General features: G+C 38.5%; 1 protein-coding gene across 4 annotated transcripts in view; it reads left to right on the top strand.

Annotated features, from left to right (window-relative positions):
• FREM1 (FRAS1 related extracellular matrix 1) overlaps positions 1-19,809 on the top strand; it is a 178,293-nt gene extending 158,484 nt beyond the window's left edge. For all 4 annotated transcript variants that reach the window (XM_070794530.1, XM_019965913.2, XM_070794531.1 and 1 more), the window contains 8 exons: positions 5,500-5,649; positions 7,120-7,358; positions 8,036-8,083; positions 8,438-8,602; positions 8,787-8,915; positions 9,357-9,472; positions 15,000-15,085; positions 18,206-19,809. In XM_070794530.1, coding sequence (XP_070650631.1) covers positions 5,500-5,649; positions 7,120-7,358; positions 8,036-8,083; positions 8,438-8,602; positions 8,787-8,915; positions 9,357-9,472; positions 15,000-15,085; positions 18,206-18,405 — 1,133 coding nt within the window. In that variant the 3' untranslated portion in view covers positions 18,406-19,809. The remainder of the gene's footprint in view (positions 1-5,499; positions 5,650-7,119; positions 7,359-8,035; positions 8,084-8,437; positions 8,603-8,786; positions 8,916-9,356; positions 9,473-14,999; positions 15,086-18,205) is intronic.
• Positions 19,810-21,633: the final 1,824 nt, after the last annotated feature.

The following is a 21,633-nucleotide window of genomic DNA, read 5'->3' on the forward strand; positions in this document are numbered from 1 at the left end:
TATTTATTTTAAATGAGATGAAAGATCATAACAAATAAAATGTATAAAATATTAAAGCAAACATCCAAAAATCCAGAAGAAAGGCCATTTAAAAACATGATTTAAAGGTCTGACACAAAGCCGAAATAATGTAATTGCCTCATATTTTGATGGAAAATTTCAGAATGTTATAGTCATGTGGATTCCTAAAGGGCATTTCTAAATTATCTGTCTTGGAATAGCTTGATACGAGCAGCTTTCAGGGAAAACTATTATTTAATTAGATAGCACCTATTTTGCTTTAGGCCTTTGGAAGAATTTTGCTTGGTGCAAAGTGAGTATAAAAGCATGGAGCCTACTCTCGTAGATGTTCTATGCTGTGCTGTGTTTTGTTGCTCAGTCATGTCTGACTGTTTGTGATCCCGTGGACTGTAACCCGCCAGGCTCCTCTGTCCATGGAGATTGTCCAGGCAAGAATTCTGGAGTGGGTAGCCATTCCCCTCTTCAGGGGATCTTCCTAACCCAAGGATTAAACCCATGTCTCCTGCATTGCAGGTGGATTCTTTACCATCTGAGCCTCCTCAGGGAAGCCTGAGAATACTGGAGTGGGTAGCAGGGGAACTTCCCTACCCAGAAATTGAACTGGGGTCTCCTGCATAGCAGATGGATTCTTTACCAGCTGAGCTACCAGGGAAGCCCCCACAGATGTTCTAACCTTTGGGAAATACAGACATGAGAACAACTCATTGATAGAGTGCATTGAGACCCCAAGGATGAGCCACTGTTCTGGCTGAGGAAAATCCTGGAAGACTTCTTAGAGGAGATAGCAGCAGAAGAAGGGGATTTAGCCCAAAAGACATACTTTTGGCAACTGTGCCTGGCGGGAGCACCAAGGTAGAAGCCATGCCCCCTTTCCCTGGCTGCTAAAGATGGGGGCTGGTAGCTCTCCCTCACTGTACTGCATGGTTCTCTCTCTTACCGTCTGTGTGGGATAGACCTCGATCACCTGCCCGGGGGTGAATGGAAAGGCTGTGAGAGGCAGCCAGGGCTTGAACCTTTGCGCTCTTCTGCAGAGGATGTGTTCTGTACTCTGAGAGTCGGCCACCTGATCAAAACTTTTGCCATTGTCTGCCACTGACCCATGACGTTTTGGCAAAGGCAAAACAAAATTGCCTGAATACCACCACCACTCCAAAACTGATAACTTACTATTAAACATAGAAAAGAATGCCTTTCTGCAGTTCAGGCTTCCCTGGTGGCTCAGTCAGTAAAGAATCTGCCTGCAGTGTGGAAGAACCGGGTTTAATTCTGATGTTGGAAAGATTCCCTGGAGAAGGGTTATGGCCGCCCCCTCCAGTATTCTTGCCTGGAGAATTCCACGGACAGAGGAGCCTGGCGGGCTACAATCCATGGGATCACAAAGAGTCGGACATGGCTGCAAGTTGTATGATGTTAGGTGACTATATTTGCTTGCTGGGGCTGTCTTAACAAAGTATCACAAACCTGGTAGCTTAAAAACAGGAATTTGTTTTCTTACAGTTCTGGAGGCTAGAAATTCAAGATCATGATGTGGGCAGGGTTGATTCCTTCTGAGGGCTGAGAGGGAGTCTGCTCTATCCTCATTTCCATGATCTGATGCTCTGCTGGAATCCCTGGGCTTTCTTGGCTTCTGCTGTATCACCCGATCTCTGCCTTTGTCTCAATCGGGTGTTCTTGTGTGTGTCTGTGTCCAGATTCCCACTTTTCATAACAACACTAGTCATAATAGATTAGGAGTCCACTCCACTCTAGTATGACTTCATGTGAATTGCATCTGTAATGCCTTTATTTCCAAATAAGTTTAGGACTCCAATGTAGCAATTTCTGAGTGACACAACCTATTAAAAAAGAGCCTCACATTTCACATGCAGCAATCTCTGATGCTGGAAAGGATTGAGGGCAGGAGAAAAAGGTGTCAGAGGATGAGATGGCTGGTTGGCATCACTGATACAATGGACATGAACTTGGGCAAACTCTGGGAGAAGGTGGGGGACAGGGAGGCCTGGCATGCTGCAGTCCATGAGGTCGCAAAGGGTCAGACACGACTGGGCGACTGAACAACAACCACCCCAATATTGCTATTGACCTCCTTCCTATGATGCTTAAGTTTCTGATTTGCCTCAGTGTGTTCCTCAGCCTGACCACCCTTGGTGAGAAGAACTATTCCTATTACGTATTGAAGTTTACCCTTGAGTTGCCACAGGCACTGGTTCTGATAAACCTCAAGGCAAAAGGACGTGATACATTTGCATTGTGACTTGTATGTACTCAGATTAAGGCAGGTTCGGTCTTTCCACTTTTTGAGAGGCAAGAGTCTTTGTTGTTTGTCATCTTTATTACTCGAGGTCTGTTTGTGACAAGATCAGGAGTGATTTGGGCTTTGGGTGGATTTTGAGCAGTCCCCTTGCAGGTTCCTCCGGGTAAGAGAAATACCCATTTTTCTGGAAGAGTTTGCATGCTGTTTTGAGTAGATACTAAAGACCTCTGGAGGCTCTAAATAGTTAGAAGTTTAGAGATTATTTAAACATTTGAAGAAAATAAGTAAATACAGTTTATAAATGAAACAGCACTTGGCTGCTCATTGTTTTGGAGCTCATTAGCCAGAAACTTTCATAAACTGATATCTTCCTTTAGAAAATGTTACATTTCCCCCTGTCCACTGATCCTGCAAATACTTACTTACTCCCATGTTGTTAATCCTTACCTCTTTCAGATCTGATGTCTTCATCCCCATTCCCACCCCTTTTACCCAAAGTAATCTGTTCATTTCTTTAAAAGCAGCAGTTTCTATGATTGGGGAAGAAACAGAGATTGAGAAATCAGAGTGAATATTTTAAGGGTGGCGAGCTCTTGGAGGAAGCTGAAGAGAAAATGAGGGACTTTTTAAAGCCCTAGTGATCTATACTCACCTTGCGGTTTTGCGCCATATCGAAAACAAACCCTGACTACTTGGCATCCTGTGATTGCGTCTAATCTTGAGTCAAAGTGCAAATATTCTTAAGAAAATGATTGTTTTCCTTTAAAATAGGTGTTCTTGAAGGCTTTGCTGCATTCTTAATTGAGACTTCACTGTGCCTAAGAGTCAAAATGTTTTCCAAAGGAACAGCTCTCTCATGTGGCATTTGCAAAAAAAAAAAACATTGAGAAAATGTCTTTCAATAGTGAAATCTGTTTTACAGGAAAATATCCAGGAATTAACTCACTCTGTAAAGTGGGCTCTGTCTGCATAACCTGACACTTCTCTTTCCTCTTCAGCACCTTTTGTTTATGGGAACAGGGGGCCAGTTCAAGCCTTCTGAAATTGTTTATAATCACTGTGCTTTCACAAATACTTTGCACCTTGAAGGTGGGAGAGGAAGGAAAAAGAAAGACTAAGAAAATTCTTATTTCTAACCTCATTAACCAAAAAAAAGTAGTTCCTATGTGCACACCTGGTAGACATAGAAACAGAGTTGAAATGCAGGCAAACAAATCAAAAGCACTTCAATGAAACTTTGAATAGCTTTTCTCTAATTATATGGTTCTACTCCATAAAGGTTTAAAAAAAAAACTTTAAGGGGTTTTCTTTAAAGGTGGGAGGATGGGGCTACTATAATTTTAAAAAAAATTCTTAAAATAAGAGGGCAAATGGTTGAGACTTGGAAAAAAACTTTTTTGTATTGGATTTTTATTTGACCACTGCTTAACTTTATGGGCTTTGAGAGTCAAAACAGCTCTCTAATTATTAAAAGTCCTAGTATTCATATGCTTTCTTCATTGTCAAGTCTTTTCTCTTCATGCCAGTTTATTACAACAGCGACCTATGTGGACTCCCAACTTCTAGCTTCTTTGCTCGCCTGCCTGGGCCCCTAAATCTTCCCACGTAACACTTTTCAGTTTCAGTTTTCTAAGACACCCATTTTCAAGAGCCTTCCTTGTTGCCTGTGGTTTAAAGTCTGAATCTGACCACCTCGGGTCCAGGGCTGTCTGCAGTCTGGCTACAAGATGTCAGTGCTGCCTTTTCACCTCTCTTCCCTGGCAAGACTCCTCTACTCCAGCCAGCTATTCTGCTCAGCCCTCCTGATTAAGGCCTCTGCTTTGCTCTCTGACTTTGCTCATGTTGTTTTCCCATTCCACCCTCCTGGTCTTTCCAACTCTGGAGCCCACATACGTGTAGTATTTATTGTCTGTTCTGTATCTGTTGGCAGATGAAAACAATGAGAAAAGAATTCAGATTTTTAGATGAGAATGCTAGAAAAAACATGTTTAACTATTTATGTAGATGAGTTCATGGGTGTGCCAATGCAGGAGATGCTGGTTTGATCCTTGGGTCAGGAAGATCCCCTGGAGGAGGGCATGACAATCCACTCCAGTATTCTTGCCTGGAGAATCCCATGGACAGAGGAGCCTGGCAGGCTACAGTCCAGGGGTTCGCAAAGAGTCGGACACAACTGAAAGACATAGCACATAGAAATACAAGCACTTGAATAGCTGATGAGTAAATGATCCAGAATAAAGTTTCAAAACTTAGCTCTTGAATCTTACACCATAAGTTTATTTTTCCCCCTTAAAATTGAGCCATCTTTTTCCACTAAACAATACTTTCTTTTCTTCCTGCCAACTCTTTTTCTTCTAAATAAATCCTTGGGGTGGATGTCCGGCTATTCATGTCATGGAAAATGGTCAAGATTCGACAATCTCTGAAGTTTCTTCCAACATTAATTATGTGTTTCCGGGGTTGCTTTGCATCCCATCTGAGTGGTGACAGGATGGCTGGAGATACATTTGTAACATCAAAACTGTTTTGTATTAAGTTCGCAAAGTTACTGTGATCCAAGCTTGATTGTAACTCCATGAACAGAGGCAGACAGAAAGAGAGAGAGAAAAAAATTTGGCTCCATCTATTTCTAGAACCCCTCAGCCTATAAATTCTCCACAGGAGGATATCAAACTCTGGAGTATTACATCATCAGAAAAAGCGTTTGTGGGCTACAAGTATCTCAGGAAGTAGGGCAGCCGATGGAAGCAGCTGTCGTTAGAAATCAATCATTTCAAGGGTTCCATGAATAGCGTGGAGTACCATCCAATAATCACTTCTGACTGCATCAACATCTTAAGATTTTTCAAACTATTAAGATTTTAAGATTGCAGTACTTGTTTATTCTTAAGATGAGAAGGGGCAGGTCAGGAAAAAATTCTCAAAGAAAAAAAAAGTCTTGGGGTCTCAACAGCTCACCATTTTTTGTTCATCCCTTCCCTAATGCAGCTTGCTTTTTTTTGTTACAGTGTTTGCATTTAAACGGAATCATCATTGTCCAGGAACAAATGTGGTCTTTTAATATTATTTGGGAGAACAGCACGACTTCAGCAAGTTGGTTGCTGTACAATGGCTCACTCAGGCTACTGCAGTCTGGCTGCAGACATGTTAATTAATATATTTCGCTGACACCTAGTTGATTGAAATAGCAATTAAAGAGTAATTAAAATGTTTACTTCTTGTAGGAATGTCAACTAAGATGTGGAATATAGCAATTACCTATGACGGATTAGAGGAAGATGATGAGGTCTTTGAAGTAATTCTGAACTCCCCCGTGAATGCGGTTCTTGGCACAAAGACAAAAACTGCAGTGAAAATTTTGGACTCAAAAGGAGGTATTCTTTTGATCCTCATCTTGAAATCACGAGGAGTCTTGGCACTGTAGCTGCTTACTTTCAACAGCCAGCGTGCTGGATAACGCTTTCAAATCAAAATGCTTCATTTCTTGTCAAGAAAGCAACCTCAGTCATGATGTAGGCCCTTTATTCTGCTTTCTGCTTCATGTGGCTTTCCTCCTGCTAAGAACGATCGTTTGAGAAAAGCAACAAGTCAGTGCCTCATTGTTTTTTTTCCCCTACCCGTTTGTTGTTCTCACCAAGGGGGAAACAATGTTGGTGAGAATCTATCGACAATTATTTCCCTGCCCCGAGTTTGTAGGGCTGTAATTACCTTCCTCTGTGGAAGAGAGCTCTTAATGCCTAAAATCTGAGCCCTCGCTGTAGTGTGACCACGAAAATTCTGAGGGAGGAAGGAATGGGAGGAAAATAGATGTGAAAGGTGCAGCTGGCGTGGGGATTCAGGAGCAGCTGGAGAATATTAATGAATAACCTTGGGTTGCAGAGCCAAACAGGTCCTGGATGGTATATGCGAAAGAACAACCTGTGAACTAAATAAAGATCAGCCAAAGTCCTTGGTACGCTGACTTTTTCCTGCCAAATACCCTCTACTTATTCGTCTTTTTAGCATTTGACAAGTGTCCAGTTACAATGCTTAGTCTTACACTCCAGTTTTTACACCGGTCATGCCCTATGGGCCATATATTTTTCTTTGCTTAGTTATCTCCACTTCTCTTTCTCATTCTATAATAAATATAGACACTTTCCTCTTTCCTTTACCATACTCATATTTCCACATCTCTTCACACCACCTTGCCTCACCAAAGTCTTTTTTTTTTTCCAGTAGACTTTTCTGGTCACAGTAAGTACATACATAGATGAAGTACACACTTGACAGATGAAGTATAAGGTATCCAAACGTGCTTCTGGGTTTAGACTTTTTTCATACTAACTGGCAATATTTTTAATCAAAGGAGAGCCATTAAGATTGACTGAGTCTTTGCTCTAACAGTTGAAGTCTCATCTGAATAACTGTTATCTGATTTCACTAACATCTTCCAACAATTCCAGTTTCTACCTATGGAGACTGGGGAGAGGGTGAACAAGTAAAAGTGTTTGTGGAATGATACTTGATCAGGGAATAAACCCAATGACACGGAGGAGTTCTGTTGATATGAAATGAAGGCAGTCTATTTCCCAAGTAGATGGGATGATTATAAAGTCACCACAGTGATTTTCATCTGTGGCTTATGAATGAATTTCATGACTCATAATCACGCTGTAGATGTGCAGAAGGGCATAGCTTTCCTGTATGGAAACTGATGAAGAGAAAAGGGGTTTCTGGCAAATGGCAGCAAGACAACATCTGGTGGGAAAATCATCCATCTGAATTTAATGACAAGCTTCGTCGATGTGATCACTTATCTGTTTGTGTAAAATGGACTGACCTGCCGTTTTGTGTGCCACCAGGGCAGTGCCATCCTTCATATGCCTTCAATTCAAACATGCCCAGTGCATGGGAGAAGGGCATTTGGCACCTGCTCTCCCCAGGGGCTTCCTCACCCACCACTTCTGATTCCTTTCATCTGGAAAGAAGACCCCTTCCAACTTCCAAGCAGCTAGCGGTCACCAGGGGTGACGCCCTGCGGGACTTTGGTTCTGAAGATCTTTCTCCAGTGAAGCTTAGGACCCGAGGGGATGGCAAAACAGTAAGGATGGGGACCTCCTGGGTTTTGATGTGTGGAGTGCATATGAAAGGGATCAAAGGATCTTAGTAAGTAATCTGGAATGCTGAGGAAGCTGTTTTGCTTCTTACAGTGAATGGGGGCCATAGACATTCTCATGGTTCCTTGGACCATCGTGAAGTGGCTTTTACATACAAACATCAGCATAGTTCATTAATTGTACTGGCTGAAGTGATAGATATTCTGACTCATCGCTATGATTTCTGCTTTGGTTCCTTTTGTGATCAAGACAGATAGGGAATGACTCGTGGTCCTGAAAAAGAATGAGATTATTTGGGTGTAGAAACCATGGCTTTGAATTTACTAGCATAGCATTCTCACCAGGCATACACTCATGAGTAAGTGTGTGTGTGTGTGTGTGTGTGTGTGTGGTGTTTCTTGGACCTCTGTGCACTATAGATGTACCAAAAAAACAAGGATGTCTTTTCTAACTGGGACGAAGAATAGATGAGTCAACACTGATAAGTTGTGATTAGTCCAGTGACTTTTTAAAAATTCCCATTATTTGGGCTTGGAAACTCTTTTAAAAATATGTTTAGAAATTTTTAGTTACTAAAAAATCTTATTGGAAGGGTTTTGCCCTATTATGAATTATTATTCAAGCCAATTTTGTTCCTGTTTATTTCCTCTGTTGATTTCAGGTTCCTCCATCCTCTGTTTATAAAAATAGAACAGACATCATCTATAACGTAAGCGTATATACTGTGTAAGCAATGCATGTGATCAGTCCCTTAGTCATGTCCAATTCTTTGCAACCCCCAGGCCTGCCAGGCTCCTCTGTCTGAGTCTGAGAGGATTGCTAAATTTTTTGTATTTTATGGATGCAAAATATCTAGTGAAACTACCTTTCATAACTATTATATTTATATATTTTCCTTACAATCCTGTTTGAATTTTGTTTAGAGGCTTGGGTGGTCAGGAAAACATCCTTTTATCTCTGTATCTTGATCCAGTGTTTGGATTGCCTGTTTTTACAACAAATGTTTTTGTTTTCTGTCTTGTTGTTTGTTTTGTCTTCACTGTTGTTTGCTGATTTCCTCAAGTATCATGGGGTGATTTCCCTGAAACTGGAAGATGACGGCTCCCCAGCTCGCAGAAGGAAGGCCAATGTATCCTTTATTAGTGAGCCCCAAAAGACAACCAAAGTGGCAGAACCGCCTCAAGCAGATAAGGAGGAATCCACAACCGGCTCACACTTCCCCAGACAGGTATGAAAATCTCTTCACTTCCTACTCTCCTTACAATAAGCTGTTTCCTGAGCTGAAAAACAGCCTTCAAGTTTGGGGATAGTTTTCTCAGTTAAAACACTATTCAGCAAATGATGACCTAAAAGAGGTAACAGTGTGATCGGTTTACAGGGTGTCAGATCTAAATTACCTTTCCTTCCCATAGGACCCGTTGCCCTCATTCCCAAAGAACTGCACACCGGAATTAAAGGGACTCTTCCACTTTGAAGAAAGCCTCCAAAAACTGTACAAGTGCGATGGAATTGCCTGGAGATCCTGGAGCCCCCACACCAAGGTGGGACACAGGCCGAGCAGCCACATCCCTTTTCTTGTAGCAAGTCCCATCATAAGCCAGGAGAGGGAGAGGAGGCGCCCTGTCCACTGCTGTTTCCTCTGCCTACTGTGTTATGCTTTGAGGGGGGAAGAGGAAAAGATGGCCAGTTGATGCTTTAAAAATCACAAAACACAGTAGTTAAGCACTACAATTTAAAAAGAGGCTTACTTATTTTATTCAATTATTATAATGTTAAAAGGTGTAAAACTAAAACATGGCTGACTTTACCGTGTCCCATAAGAAGCCATTGTGTTTCTCAAAGTGGAGAATGGGGATTAGGGCTGACCTCCTTTCTAGTGACAAAATTATTTTCGTTAGAGGACTCACAGGATTCTCTATGTTGAGAATAGACTCTAGGTTGTAAAGACCATTATGATGTGAGCATGGACAACTATTTTTCAGGAGGTGGAAGATAAATCCTGCCCAGCTGGGTGGCACCATCATTCAGGCTACTGCCACTCCTTGATCACAGAGCAGAAAGGCACGTGGACTACAGCTGCCCAAGCTTGCAGGGAACAGTAAGAAGCCCCATTTCTCATTTGGCTGATGCTTCTTTGTTAATGTTTCTGTTTTCCTCATGGAACTCGAGTGTTTCTTCATTCATTCAAGTGTTGAGTGTCTAACATCTACCTGGCTTTGTTTTAGGAGCTTGGAGGGAGTTCTGTAGTTCAGAACAGATTTGGGCTGACCTTAATGATGTTTCATAGCTCTTTTATGATAAACTGTGTCTATGTCACAGTTTTATTTTTTAGCCTCTCCATCTCAAACTTTTGAAGAAAGTCAGGAGATTGTCTCAGTCAGCAGCATGGCAGAGTCTATCATTTATTAATTAAATAGGAATCCCAGCCCACTGATTTGGAAATATATAACAATGAAAGATCTCATAGCACCAAGCCTATAACAATATAAGAGGCACTGATGGTTATGAAGCCAGACAGGTTGGACAAAGTGCAATTAGATAACAGAACACTCAATGAAAGATAACTTGTGGTCAAATATTGACAAAATTTATCCATTTACTCTGCAACATCGTCAGTCTCTGTGATTTTAGCCATTCTAGTGGGTGTAAGTGGATGTTTTATTATGGTTTTAATAGATACTAATGCTACTCCAAAATTGCTGATTTATCCCTCTCCCTTTGATGCTTTGATAACCATGAGTTTGTTTTCTGTGTCTGTGACTCTATTTCTGTTTTATAAATAAGTTCATTTGTATTATTTTTTTAATTCCATATATAAGTGTCTTTCCTTGGCTTACTTCACTCAGTATGATAATCTCTAGGTCCATCCATGTTGTGACAATTGGCATTATTTCATTCCTCTGTATGGCTGAGTAATATTCTATTGTGTGTATGTTTTCTTTATTGAAGAGACTATCTTTTCTCCATTGTATATTGTTGTCTCATTTGTCATAGATTTAATTGACCATAAGTGTGTGGGTTTATTTCTGGGTATTCTATCCTGTTGCATTGATCTATGTATCTGTTTTTGTGCCAGTACCATACTCTTGATTTCTGTAGCTTTATATTATAGTCTGAAGTTAGGGTGTATCATTCCTCAAACTCCAGTCTTCTTTCTCAGGATTGTTTTGGGTACTTGGAGTTTTTGTGTCTCCATACATATTTAATTTTTTTTGGTTCCAGTTCTATGAAAGATGCCACTGGTAATTTGATAGAGGTTGCACTGAATCTGTAGATTGCCTTGGGTAGTATGGTCATTTTAACAATATTGATTCTTCCGACCTAAGAACACAGTATATCTTTCTACCTGTTTGTCATCTTCAGTTTCTTTCAACACCTTATAGTTTTCTAAGTACAGGTCTTTTGCTTCATTAGGTATCCCTAGGTATTTCATTCTTTCTGATGCACTAGTAAATGAGATTATTGCCTCAAATTCTCTTTCTGATATTTTGTTGTTAGTGTACAGAAATATAACAGATTTGGGCAATTAGATGGATCAATAAAATAAAAAATATATCAGGAGACTAATGCAGGGTTAGCAAAATGATGACATCAATAAGATTACCTTAAATTGCCATGGTTTCATAACAAATGTTTTTTGACACCAAAAATCTGGAAGATCATAATCACAGAATAATGATATTAAGAAATACATACATAGGTATTTTGTTCTGCAGTAAACTATTATAAAATCTAGTATAAGAGTGATGGAAATTTTCTATCTCCCCTATTAATTTAGGGGGATTGGCGACCATATTTAGCAAATCAAACATTATGTAATAAGCAGTTTCAGAATTAATTTTTTCATATCTTTGTGAAATTAATTTTGTAAACTGGTTTCAGGCAATTGCTTTAGACTATTGTACTGAGACCTTTTTTAAGATGTACAACTGAAAAAATTTTCAGAACAAGAGAAAGTTTTTAGGGGGCAACTGGAGATTTTCCATCATATTTTAGAAAGTGACTCATTATCTATCAGTAATATAAACTATTTTGAAGTGTATGTTATGTATGTACCATATTGCTCCAGAAATTAAGGTATCTATCAAATACCACTTCTGATGGTATTCCAAGGTGTATAAGAGGTAAAGAAAAAATATTTGCTATGAGATTTTTAAAATATCATAAAAATGCTTCAAATTTTCTAATTTTAAGTGAAGAATAGGTATAAATATTTGACCTGATGACTTTTGTATGATGCTTCAATATGCATTTTATTTCAAAAGGACAAGAAAAATGATTATCCTAAGAACAGTTAAAAATAGAGGCATTTCAGAAAATATCTAGCAGTAGGTTAAAAACAAACTAAAAGATTTGGATCAGTCACTTTAAAAGGAACATTTTTGAATGGCAAGCCTACCTCCTTAGTATAATTTTCCTCTGAACCCCAAGACCTCCTCTATCATTCAACATGTTTTCATTCATTCTATGGGCCTCTGCTTCCCTTCACCCATTACTTTTCAGGTTCATTTGATCCTCTTCTTCTCTAACCTCTTTGCCCTGAACAATGAATATTCCCCTGGGAATTATCAATTCTTTCTATGATATAAAATTAATAGTTGCAACATGTTATAACTTGGCTATTTACTTTCTCATGAATACTGTTTAGGAGATGGTTTTAGAGTCTATAATTAGAATTAATACATATCTAGTGTGTTTTTTAGATCTCAGGGACCATTTTTCAATTCTGATTTATATTTCCTCAGGCTCTCTTGCTACCTGATGGTCCTTTACAGATGGTCATTCACAGCATGCATGTTTCAAGAAGCACAGCAAATTTTACTTTATCCTTTGCCCCTAATCAGATTGCTAACTCAACTCAATCTTTATCTCCTTTCTCCTTTCCTCCCCATTGGTGTTTTATTATTTTTTTAGCCCAGAGGAACCAGACTCCGAGATTAGGTATTTCTTGAATTTGCATATCATAATCTCATCTGCTCACTTCCTTAGGCAGTCACTGTACATTTGGTAATTCTATTATTATAGATCATTATCTCTGAAACCATTTTGGTTTCCCACAGGAGTGTCTGGAACCCCTGCTGACCTGTCCTTAAAGAGTTGGTCTAAAATATATCTATATTTAATCAAAAAGTTCTAACGAAGTAGATGTTTACTTCTAAAACTGGAAAAATTCAGGGTTATGTTTTTAATTCTACACTTTGAATGTCTTCAGATTTCAAAGATGTCAAAAGATTTTTATTTGTATGTTTCTCTATATTTTACTTTTATATCTCTATAGTATATCTGTATCTATATGGTTAATTTTCTGTCTTTTATTTGTATATATATGGGAACAAAAGGAAATGATAGGCATTTTTATAAAATGAAAATGCCTAAATATTTATTTTTGTAAATAACTGTGGCCTAACATTTTACCTATTCTAAACATAGCTCTCTTCTCCTCTTGCTCTTGCTCTTCTCAGAGCATCAATAAAGAAATCAAACTTACACTTGAGCAGCTAAAATGGATTTTGCCAAGTCTTATTTTAAAGATAGTTTCAAGGATCTTAAAGCAGAAGTAGGTGTTAAATGTCCTTGAATAAAATCTATTCCTTCCTGATAAAGACTCTGAGGCTGAAGTTACATCCATAAGGAAATTGGGGACAGAGCAGGAAGTAGAACCCAGGTCTCCCACACTCTAATATGTCACATTAATTGAAACAGCCCCTCGAACCCTCCCTTGGGCTATTTTTAATACACATTTTATATTCTGTGTTTTAAACCCTCAGCACATCAGAATTGCCATATTGGATCTGAGGGAGAGGGAAGAGAACTGGCTATCATGTCTGTTGTTAACTGTCAGACAGAAGCCACAGTAAATAGAAACGTCGGAACCAAGTCACATGACCTGAATCCAGCACCATGAGGACATTCAGAGAAGTAGAAAAGTGCCTACATATCTCAGAAGGCCTAGGAGTCATCACTGCATTATACCATACGAAAGGACGGTATTAGTAGGAAAAATATCATTAAGAGATAGATTAAATTATGTTCACCATACATGATCTGGAAAAGCATTCAGAAATGAATCTAAAGCTTGGATAGTTGTAGGTAAAATGAAAAAAAAATTCAGTTCAGCAACATAAACTTGTGACAAGTATGTATTACTAATCATGGTTCTTGACTTTTAAAACATCAATAGATATTAACTAGGCAAGAAGCGTGTGGTGATTTTTTCCCCTTTTTTGTTGTTGAAACTTTTTGTATCAAAAAAGAAAAGAAAAAGAATATATCTATTGGCTTTTTGCTTAGAGTATTTTAGAGTTTTAAATGAACACTGTTGGAGAATTGGGATCAAATATTGCTTATAGGAATGACTTAGCTAGCTGCAAAAATAACTCATAAAGAATTCTTACGCCTGTTAGTGTCTGTCACGAAAAAGACAAGATATAACAATTGCTGGCAAGGATGTGGAGAGAAGGAATCCCTTATTGTTGGTAGGATTGTAAAATGGTACAGCCACCATGGAAGAATATTGAGGCCCCTCAAAAGTTAAAAATAGAATTACAGTATGATCCAGCAATTCCGCTTCTGGGAATATGTCTAAAGGAAACGACAGTACTCTGTTGAAAAGGTGAAAAGGTATCTGCACCCATGTTTATAACAGTATTTTTTTTTTACAAAGTGAAGACATGGAAGCAATGTAAGTGTCCATCAACAGATGAATCAAGTTTGTGGTTTTAAGAAGTGAGGAATTTGGGGTGGGAGAGTTGGATGAAGGTAATCAAAAGATATAAACTGCCAGTTATAAGATAAAGAATATGGCTGTGATGTGTAACAGGATTATTGTGTGATAGATGTGAAAGGTGTTAAGAGTAAATTCTAAGAATTCTCATCATAAGGAAAAAACATTTTTTGTTTTTTGTTTTTTTTTTGGTAACTATATGAAATGGGTACTAACTAAACTTACTGTGGTAATCAAATTTCACAGTTTATGTAAGTCAAGGCACTACACTGTAAACTTTAAACATATAAAAAATACAACTACATTTTGGAGAAAACGTTTATATGTATTTGTAAGAACAGGTGCTTTAATTTCTTCATAACATACAAAGGTTTGCCAGTGAGGCTGACCTCCTTTCCCTGAGCAGGATGAAAAAGAGTCACATATATTTGGGGATTTGACTAAACACATCAAGCTCAAAATGTTGGCCTCCAGTAAGTTTATCTGGTAGCTTGGGTTACTTTACTAATCAAATTAACCAGGTAATTGCCAAATTTATGCAATTTAGAGATAAACTTCCCATGAGAGGGGTCATTTTTTGACATTAAGTAATTAATCTATATAAGTAAACAGCTGCTGATCTTCTGAAAAGGATTTGTGCTTTAAAGCCCAGATATTATAATACAGTATCACTTCTTTACTGTTATCTACCCCACCCTGTGACTTAGCATGGATGCAAGCACCCCCTCCCCCACAGATATTCATTAATATAAAAAAATGAGTATTAAAATCTTGGAAAGTTCTTTCTACATATATACCAGTTTTCTAGATGAACTAGCTTTGATTTCCATTATGCATCTCACATCAGCTGAAATGCTGAACTCCGTGTCACTGACGCTCTGACTTTTCTGTTTGTATGTAGTCACCAAGGCAGCCTTGTAACTGTCATCTCCAGGCAGCACATGAGATGGCTTTGGGACATCAGTGGAAGAAAGCCGTTTTGGATAGGCAAGTATCTGTGTTACCCTGAGGAGGGAGGCAAGACCACAAAGAGAAGGTCTCCCTTCCATGGGTCAAATAATTGTTGTCTACGATAATAAGCAATGGTTAGATGGTTAGACAGTCTATCTTTTGAAACTCATAAATGTTATTTCTAAAGGCAAAAAATTTAAAATAGTTGTAAGTAGGGAGTGGTTTAATAAATTATAATATAGCCATATGAAAGAATATTAAATATATAACAATGCCTTATATTTATAGATTCATTCAACAATGGATGCATATTATATATAAAATATGTAATGTACTGCATTTGTGGCAAGGTGCTAAGTGAAAAACACAGTCTACAGTCATATGAAGCATGAAATAATTTAGAATAAAAAAGTATATATACAAGTGATATATATACACATAATATATACTTATCAGTTCAGTTCAGTTGTTAAGTCGTGTCTGACTCTTTGCAACCCCATGAACCGCAATACACCAGGCCTCCCTGTCCATCACCAACTCCCGGAGTCCACCCAAACCCATGTCCATTGAGTCGATGGTGCCATTCAACCATCTCATCCTCTGTCATCCCCTTCTCCTCCTGCCTCAATCTTTCCCAGCATCAGGGTCTTTTCCAATGAGTCAGCTCTTCGCATCCGGTGGCCAAAGTATTGGAGTTTCAGCCTCAACATCAGTCCTTCCAATGAACACCCAGGACTGATCTCCTTTAGGATGGACTGGTTGGATTTCCTTGCAGTCCAAGGGACTCTCAGGAGTCTTCTCCAACACCACAGTTCAAAAGCATCAATTCTTTGGTGCTCAGCTTTCTTTATAGTCCAACTCTCACATCCATACATGACCACTGGAAAACTCATAGCCTTGACTAGACGGACCTTGTTGACAAAGTAATGTCTCTGCTTTTTAATATGCTGTCTAGATTGGTCATAACATTCCTTCCAAGGAATAATCGTCTTTTAATTTCATGGCTGCAATCGCCATCTGCAGTGATTTTGGAGCCCAGAAAAATAAATCAGCCACTGTTTCCACTGTTTCCCCATCTATCTGCCATGAAGTGGCATTCTTTTATTGACATAAAAAGAAATAAGCCAAAGAGTTAGAAATATTTTTTTATCTCTGGTTAAGAATTATAGCTAATCCTAATTTTATCCTTTTTTTCTAAAGTTTTAATATTTTCTACAATTTTAACAGTAGTCACAAATCTTTTCAAGCCACTTTAGAAACAGAATTCTCAGGATGTCCTAAAGTGAATATTCTCACCATCTCTTCAAGATACTGTATTTAAGGAAATAATAATAAACCCACTCGGCTTCTTAAATTCTCTGTGATACTCAGTGAGTGTGTAATTCTGAAGTCATCTGAGAGTATTATGTGAAGGCTGGAAGATAAATCTTCTCTATGTCCACAATGACTGATGTCAACTTTCTAATCCCACAAAGTTTTGGGGCGTAGCATCACCTGATCAGTAATTCACAGAAACAATCCAGAAGGAGACAAGTCATTCCCAATCAAAAGTACTTCATTTTATTCTACCCCAAAATATCAAATGAGAACCAGTGGGGAGAAGGTTACATGTTGCATAACAAAGACCATTTTCACAGTCAAATTTGGTTTGTGAGCTGCCAGGTAATCCTATTGCACAGGATTCTTTTTTTTTATTATTATTCTATTGTTTTAATCTCTATTCTAAAAGAGAGTGACGAGGGGAAAATTTTTTTTATTATTTTTAAATTGGAGTGTAATTGCTTTACAATGTTGTGTTAGTTTCTATTGTACAACAGCATGAATCAGCTGTGTGTATACATCCCCTCCCTCTTGAGGGACCCCCATTTTACCCATCTAGATCATCACAGAGCATTGGGCTGAGCTCCCTGTATTATAGCAGCTCCCCACTAGCTAGCTATTTTAAACATGGTAGTATTGGCACCCCACTCCAGTACTCTTGGCTGGAAAATCCCATGGACGGACGAGCCTGGTGGGCTGCAGCCCATGGGGTCACTAAGAGTCAGACGCGACTGAGCGACTTCACTTTTACTTTTCACTTTTCTGCATTGGAGAAGGAAATGGCAACCCACTCCAGTGTTCTTGCCTGGAGAATCCCAGGGATGGGGGAGCCTGGTGGGCTGCCGTCTATGGGGTCGCACAGAGTCCAAGATAAATAAAGACACAACTGAAGTGACTTAGCAGCAGCAGTATATATATGGGGGCTTCCCTAATAGCTCAGTGGTAAAGAATTTACCTGTAATGCAGGAGACCCAGGTTTGATCCCTGGGTTGGGACGATCCCCTGCAGGAGGGCATGGCAGCCCACTCCAGTACTCTTGCCTGGAGAATTCTATGGCTAGAGGAGCCTGGCAGGCTACAGTCCCATAGGATCACAAAGAGCTGGACACGACTGAGCAGCTAAGCATAGCACAGAACACAGCACAGTATATATACATCAAATGCTACTCTCTCAATTCATCCCAGGAATGCTTCCTTAAGAAAAATTTTAAGAGCTTTGTAACATTGAAGTGTAATTTGAAAAAAAAAAATTGCCAGTGGGAGTAGAGAGGCAAATTGAGAAAAGCTGCTTTTTATTAGAACTGTAGCAGATTAAAAAAATCTTAAGCTCCAGACTAAAAATAATACTTAATAAGCTACTTTCAAATATGATACCCAAGAATCACAAGGAAGATAAATAGACAGGAGTATATCTGTTTCCCTGTGACAGGTATTCTGCCTGTAGGAAGTATGAATAATAAGTGCCATTTATTAACACTTCTATGTCATGAGCTTTATGTGCATTATCTTATTTAATCCTCAACATAGAGCTAGTTCTACTTAGATATACATTTCTGAGATGAGAAAACTAATACTTGGAGAACTCAGAGAGGTTAAATAACCTGCCCAGATATGTTCACCTAGCAAGTGGTGAAGCTAGGATTTGGATTCCTACCTGGCCTTACACCAAAGCCTCATAGTCTCAGGGTGTCTTAGAGGATTCCCAGGTCCCAGTCCATGCTTTAGAATGTAGGCTCACAATTGCATGTGATTACTGAGCTTAGAACAGTGGGTTGATATGACATCCAGTTGTAAAAGTAATAAAAATCATTTGGCACCCTTCTTTGGTTCATGTCAGGTTTGAATGACCAAGTGCGTGCTGGCCACTGGGAGTGGATTGGCGGTGAACCTGTGACCTTCACCAACTGGAGGAGAGGGCCCCCGCAACGTTCAAGGCATGGCAAGGACTGTGTTTTGGTTCAAAGGCCAGGAAAATGGCACACAAAGGACTGTAGGAAGGGAAAATCTCACAGTTATGTGTGCTCCAGGAAACTCTAACTGGCCCTACAAGTATCCACTTGGGATGTTTTTATCTATTTATTTCCAGGATTTGTGCATAGTACTCAATAGAAAACAGAGTGTCATGACTGATGAGATACATTTCTTCTATCCAAGTGTTTGAAGGATTCTATCTAGTAAAGAAAAACAATAGTTCGAGGAAGATTGATAAATGAATGTTTCTTAGAGGAAAAGTTAAATTTTTTGCATCTCAGTACATTTTGAAATAAATCCTCAAGGTATTATGTGGTATAAATTTGGTTATTCTGGAGACTTCATATTTCAGTCAACAGTAATTTCATGGTCCTTGGATTTTTTTCCCCAATACTTCAAATGAACACATTCTGAAATCTATATTGCAGGTGCTTCCACCACTTCCATCTGAGTGAGGCTTACCCTGCCAGTTCATTAAATCAAGGTTGAACTGCAAAGGGTTGCTTTGTCCCTTTGGAGTCCTTTCAAATGTGAAAGCTGAGAGGCTGTGGATAAAAAGGAGAATTCTCTGTGGTGAAAAAGGAAGGCTTTAGATGGAAGAATCTGGCAGATGGAAGTTCATCTGCAAAGCTGTAGTTCAGGTAAGAATTCAGGGGTTACCTGTCCTTCAGAAGTCTACCCATCACTTCCCACGAGACAGAGCTCCTTTTCCAGTAAGATCGTTGTGCCATTCTAAAGCGAACAATTGGATTTCCCCAGCTTTACAGATTCAGGAGACATTTGAAGCAACATGAGCCTCTGTTCATCCATGCTTGTAGTACTGAGTAGCATTTCTCAAGGACATTTGGAATAAAAAGCATATATGGATGATGGTTAACATATGGAAGAAAAATATGGCTTCCTCAAAAGTGTCCCAATGAACTTTGCAGATGAATAAAGAAAAATAGTACTAAAAACAGAGTCCTTGAAAGCCTATATTCTCAGAAAGGATTTTGATATAATTTTGAGTCCTTAAATATTTAATATGTGTAGAATTGCCATGTTAACCTGATCCTCTAATGAAAAGGTACCTTATTAATTTATAATGGCAGCTGAATGAAACATTTTTGTAGCAGTAAAGCATGTTGCAGCCTTACAAGAACTCCCTTCTGAAATCAAAACTTAATTACAGGAAATTAGAAATTTATTTCTGAAACATTTACTCACAATTTTCCTCTTTTCATAATCCCTGAAAAATATGGTTGTGTCCCATGTAACTTGCTATTATGAGTACCAGAGTCACTTCAGAATCAAAACAGAGCTACCAAGCAGATCGAAGTTTTGGTGTGTATTTTATTATAATAATACCTTGAGAGAAACTAAAAGTGACTAAAGAAATTCAGTCTCATTTTTTGGATATAAAAAACAAGCGTGTTTTATTTGTACTTGTTTATCAAGATTTTGGTTAAAATAAATATTTACAAAGACAGATTGGAATGAGATTTAGACATTCTACTTCTTATAAAATTCCAACATCAGTGTGGAGTCAGGAGGCTCCTTACCTTAGGTATCACAAGTAGAATCTGAATTGCTCTGATATAGAGGTCTTCCATATGACACAAGCAGTTTCTGGTGTTGAATCAGAAGGTGTAAACCCATTTTCTGTATTAGTTGATGGCCCTTCTGATCCATGGGCCTCTGCAATGTTGAAAGATGGGATGCTGAATAAAGAAATAAGGAGTTGTTTACCTGAAGGATTGTGTCCTAGGACGCAAAGTAAATGGTCAAGGAATGAGGAATTCCTAGATCTGTATTGACTGGAAATCCAGAACCATGGCAACTGTGTAAACCTAGTCAGCGTGGTAGGTTTTATTATACATTTCTGCCGTGTCAGTGATATTAAAATGTAATTGCAAATGTTAGCACAAAGAGAGAATGCTTTGATTTTTATAGCAACTGAAAGAAATACTAGAAGAATGTTTAAATCATTCCTGGTCATGAAAACATTAATCAAGTGGTAAAATCCAACTAACTGGAAGAAGGTACAAATAAAAATTCAAGCAAGTGTGGGTGCTAAGCAATATGTGGGTGCATGACCTTCATCTCCTTCTCATGACTGGGCTTTGACTGGTGGGGGAGTAGTAGTAAATGATCATCATGGTTCTCTCCACCTTGATTGATTATTGTCATCCTTTAGGTTACGGTGGGAGTGGGAAGGAAGGAAATGGAGTAATGGTAATGATAGAATGGGAAAGGGAGATGATAGATAAGGGCAGAGTGGAGAGAAGGATTGAGTAGGAAGAGATGGGAGTTGATTGGTAGCTAAGAAAGACAGAATCAGAAAGAAAGACTTGAATGTCACCCAGTTCTTCTCTCCAGATTTGAATACTGACTCAGGAAAAGTCCCATATAATCCAAGGGCATTAACCTAGCTCAATAATGTATAGCTCTTCAGAATCTTGTGACTGTTGGTCTTTAACAAAACATACATATATGTAGTATAAATCTGCTAAACATAAACTCAAAAACATATGACAATTATTCCATCTTCTTCCAAGGGGTGGTAAAAATGAACCAGGTGGTATTTATTTACATTTTTGGGGTTTATTTTTAAGACAGCCAAAAAGAATATGCACATATTTAACAGTATGGTTCTGTATAATTTAAACCATATACTAGTGCTGATTAATTTCTGTGACAAAGCAGCATATTAATTGTACTGTACCTACTGTTATACCAAAATTAATAAAATAAGCTATTTCTAGTTCTGAATTACTATTCCTTTAGTGTTTAACATTTTATATTTATTTTACCCATTGAAGAAGAAATGGAGAAAAAAACTGAACATGTATTTTTCATCCTTACTATTTGGATCAGCCTTTCATTTTATAGCTTCCATCCATTTATCCATCCATCCAGTCATCCATCCACCATCCATTCAACAAATATTGACTGTGAAGTGCCTGATACTGTTGTAGATACTGGATATATGTAGTGGATGAAATAGAAAGTATAAAATCATGGTATGTATATATAAATTTCTAATAGTTGTTTTTAAGCATGGAGCTTTTTAAAAACATATATATATATATCAAGGAGAAAGTCACAGTGGAAGTCATTGATTGCATTATCCCTTTTCAGAATCGGAGGGAAAGCCACACTGATACAAAGAGCTCAGACCATCTTTTGTTTTATTTCTCAACTGATTAAGAAATTGGTGTGAACTTCCTGAATTTATAATCAGGTCAAGGTGTTATTGATAACAACTGTTTCAAATTTCCTATCTCCAGATCAGGTTAGGAGTGAAAGATTTCA

Source organism: Bos indicus, chromosome 8, assembly GCF_029378745.1.
Source record: "Bos indicus isolate NIAB-ARS_2022 breed Sahiwal x Tharparkar chromosome 8, NIAB-ARS_B.indTharparkar_mat_pri_1.0, whole genome shotgun sequence".
Lineage (NCBI taxonomy): Eukaryota > Metazoa > Chordata > Mammalia > Artiodactyla > Bovidae > Bos > Bos indicus.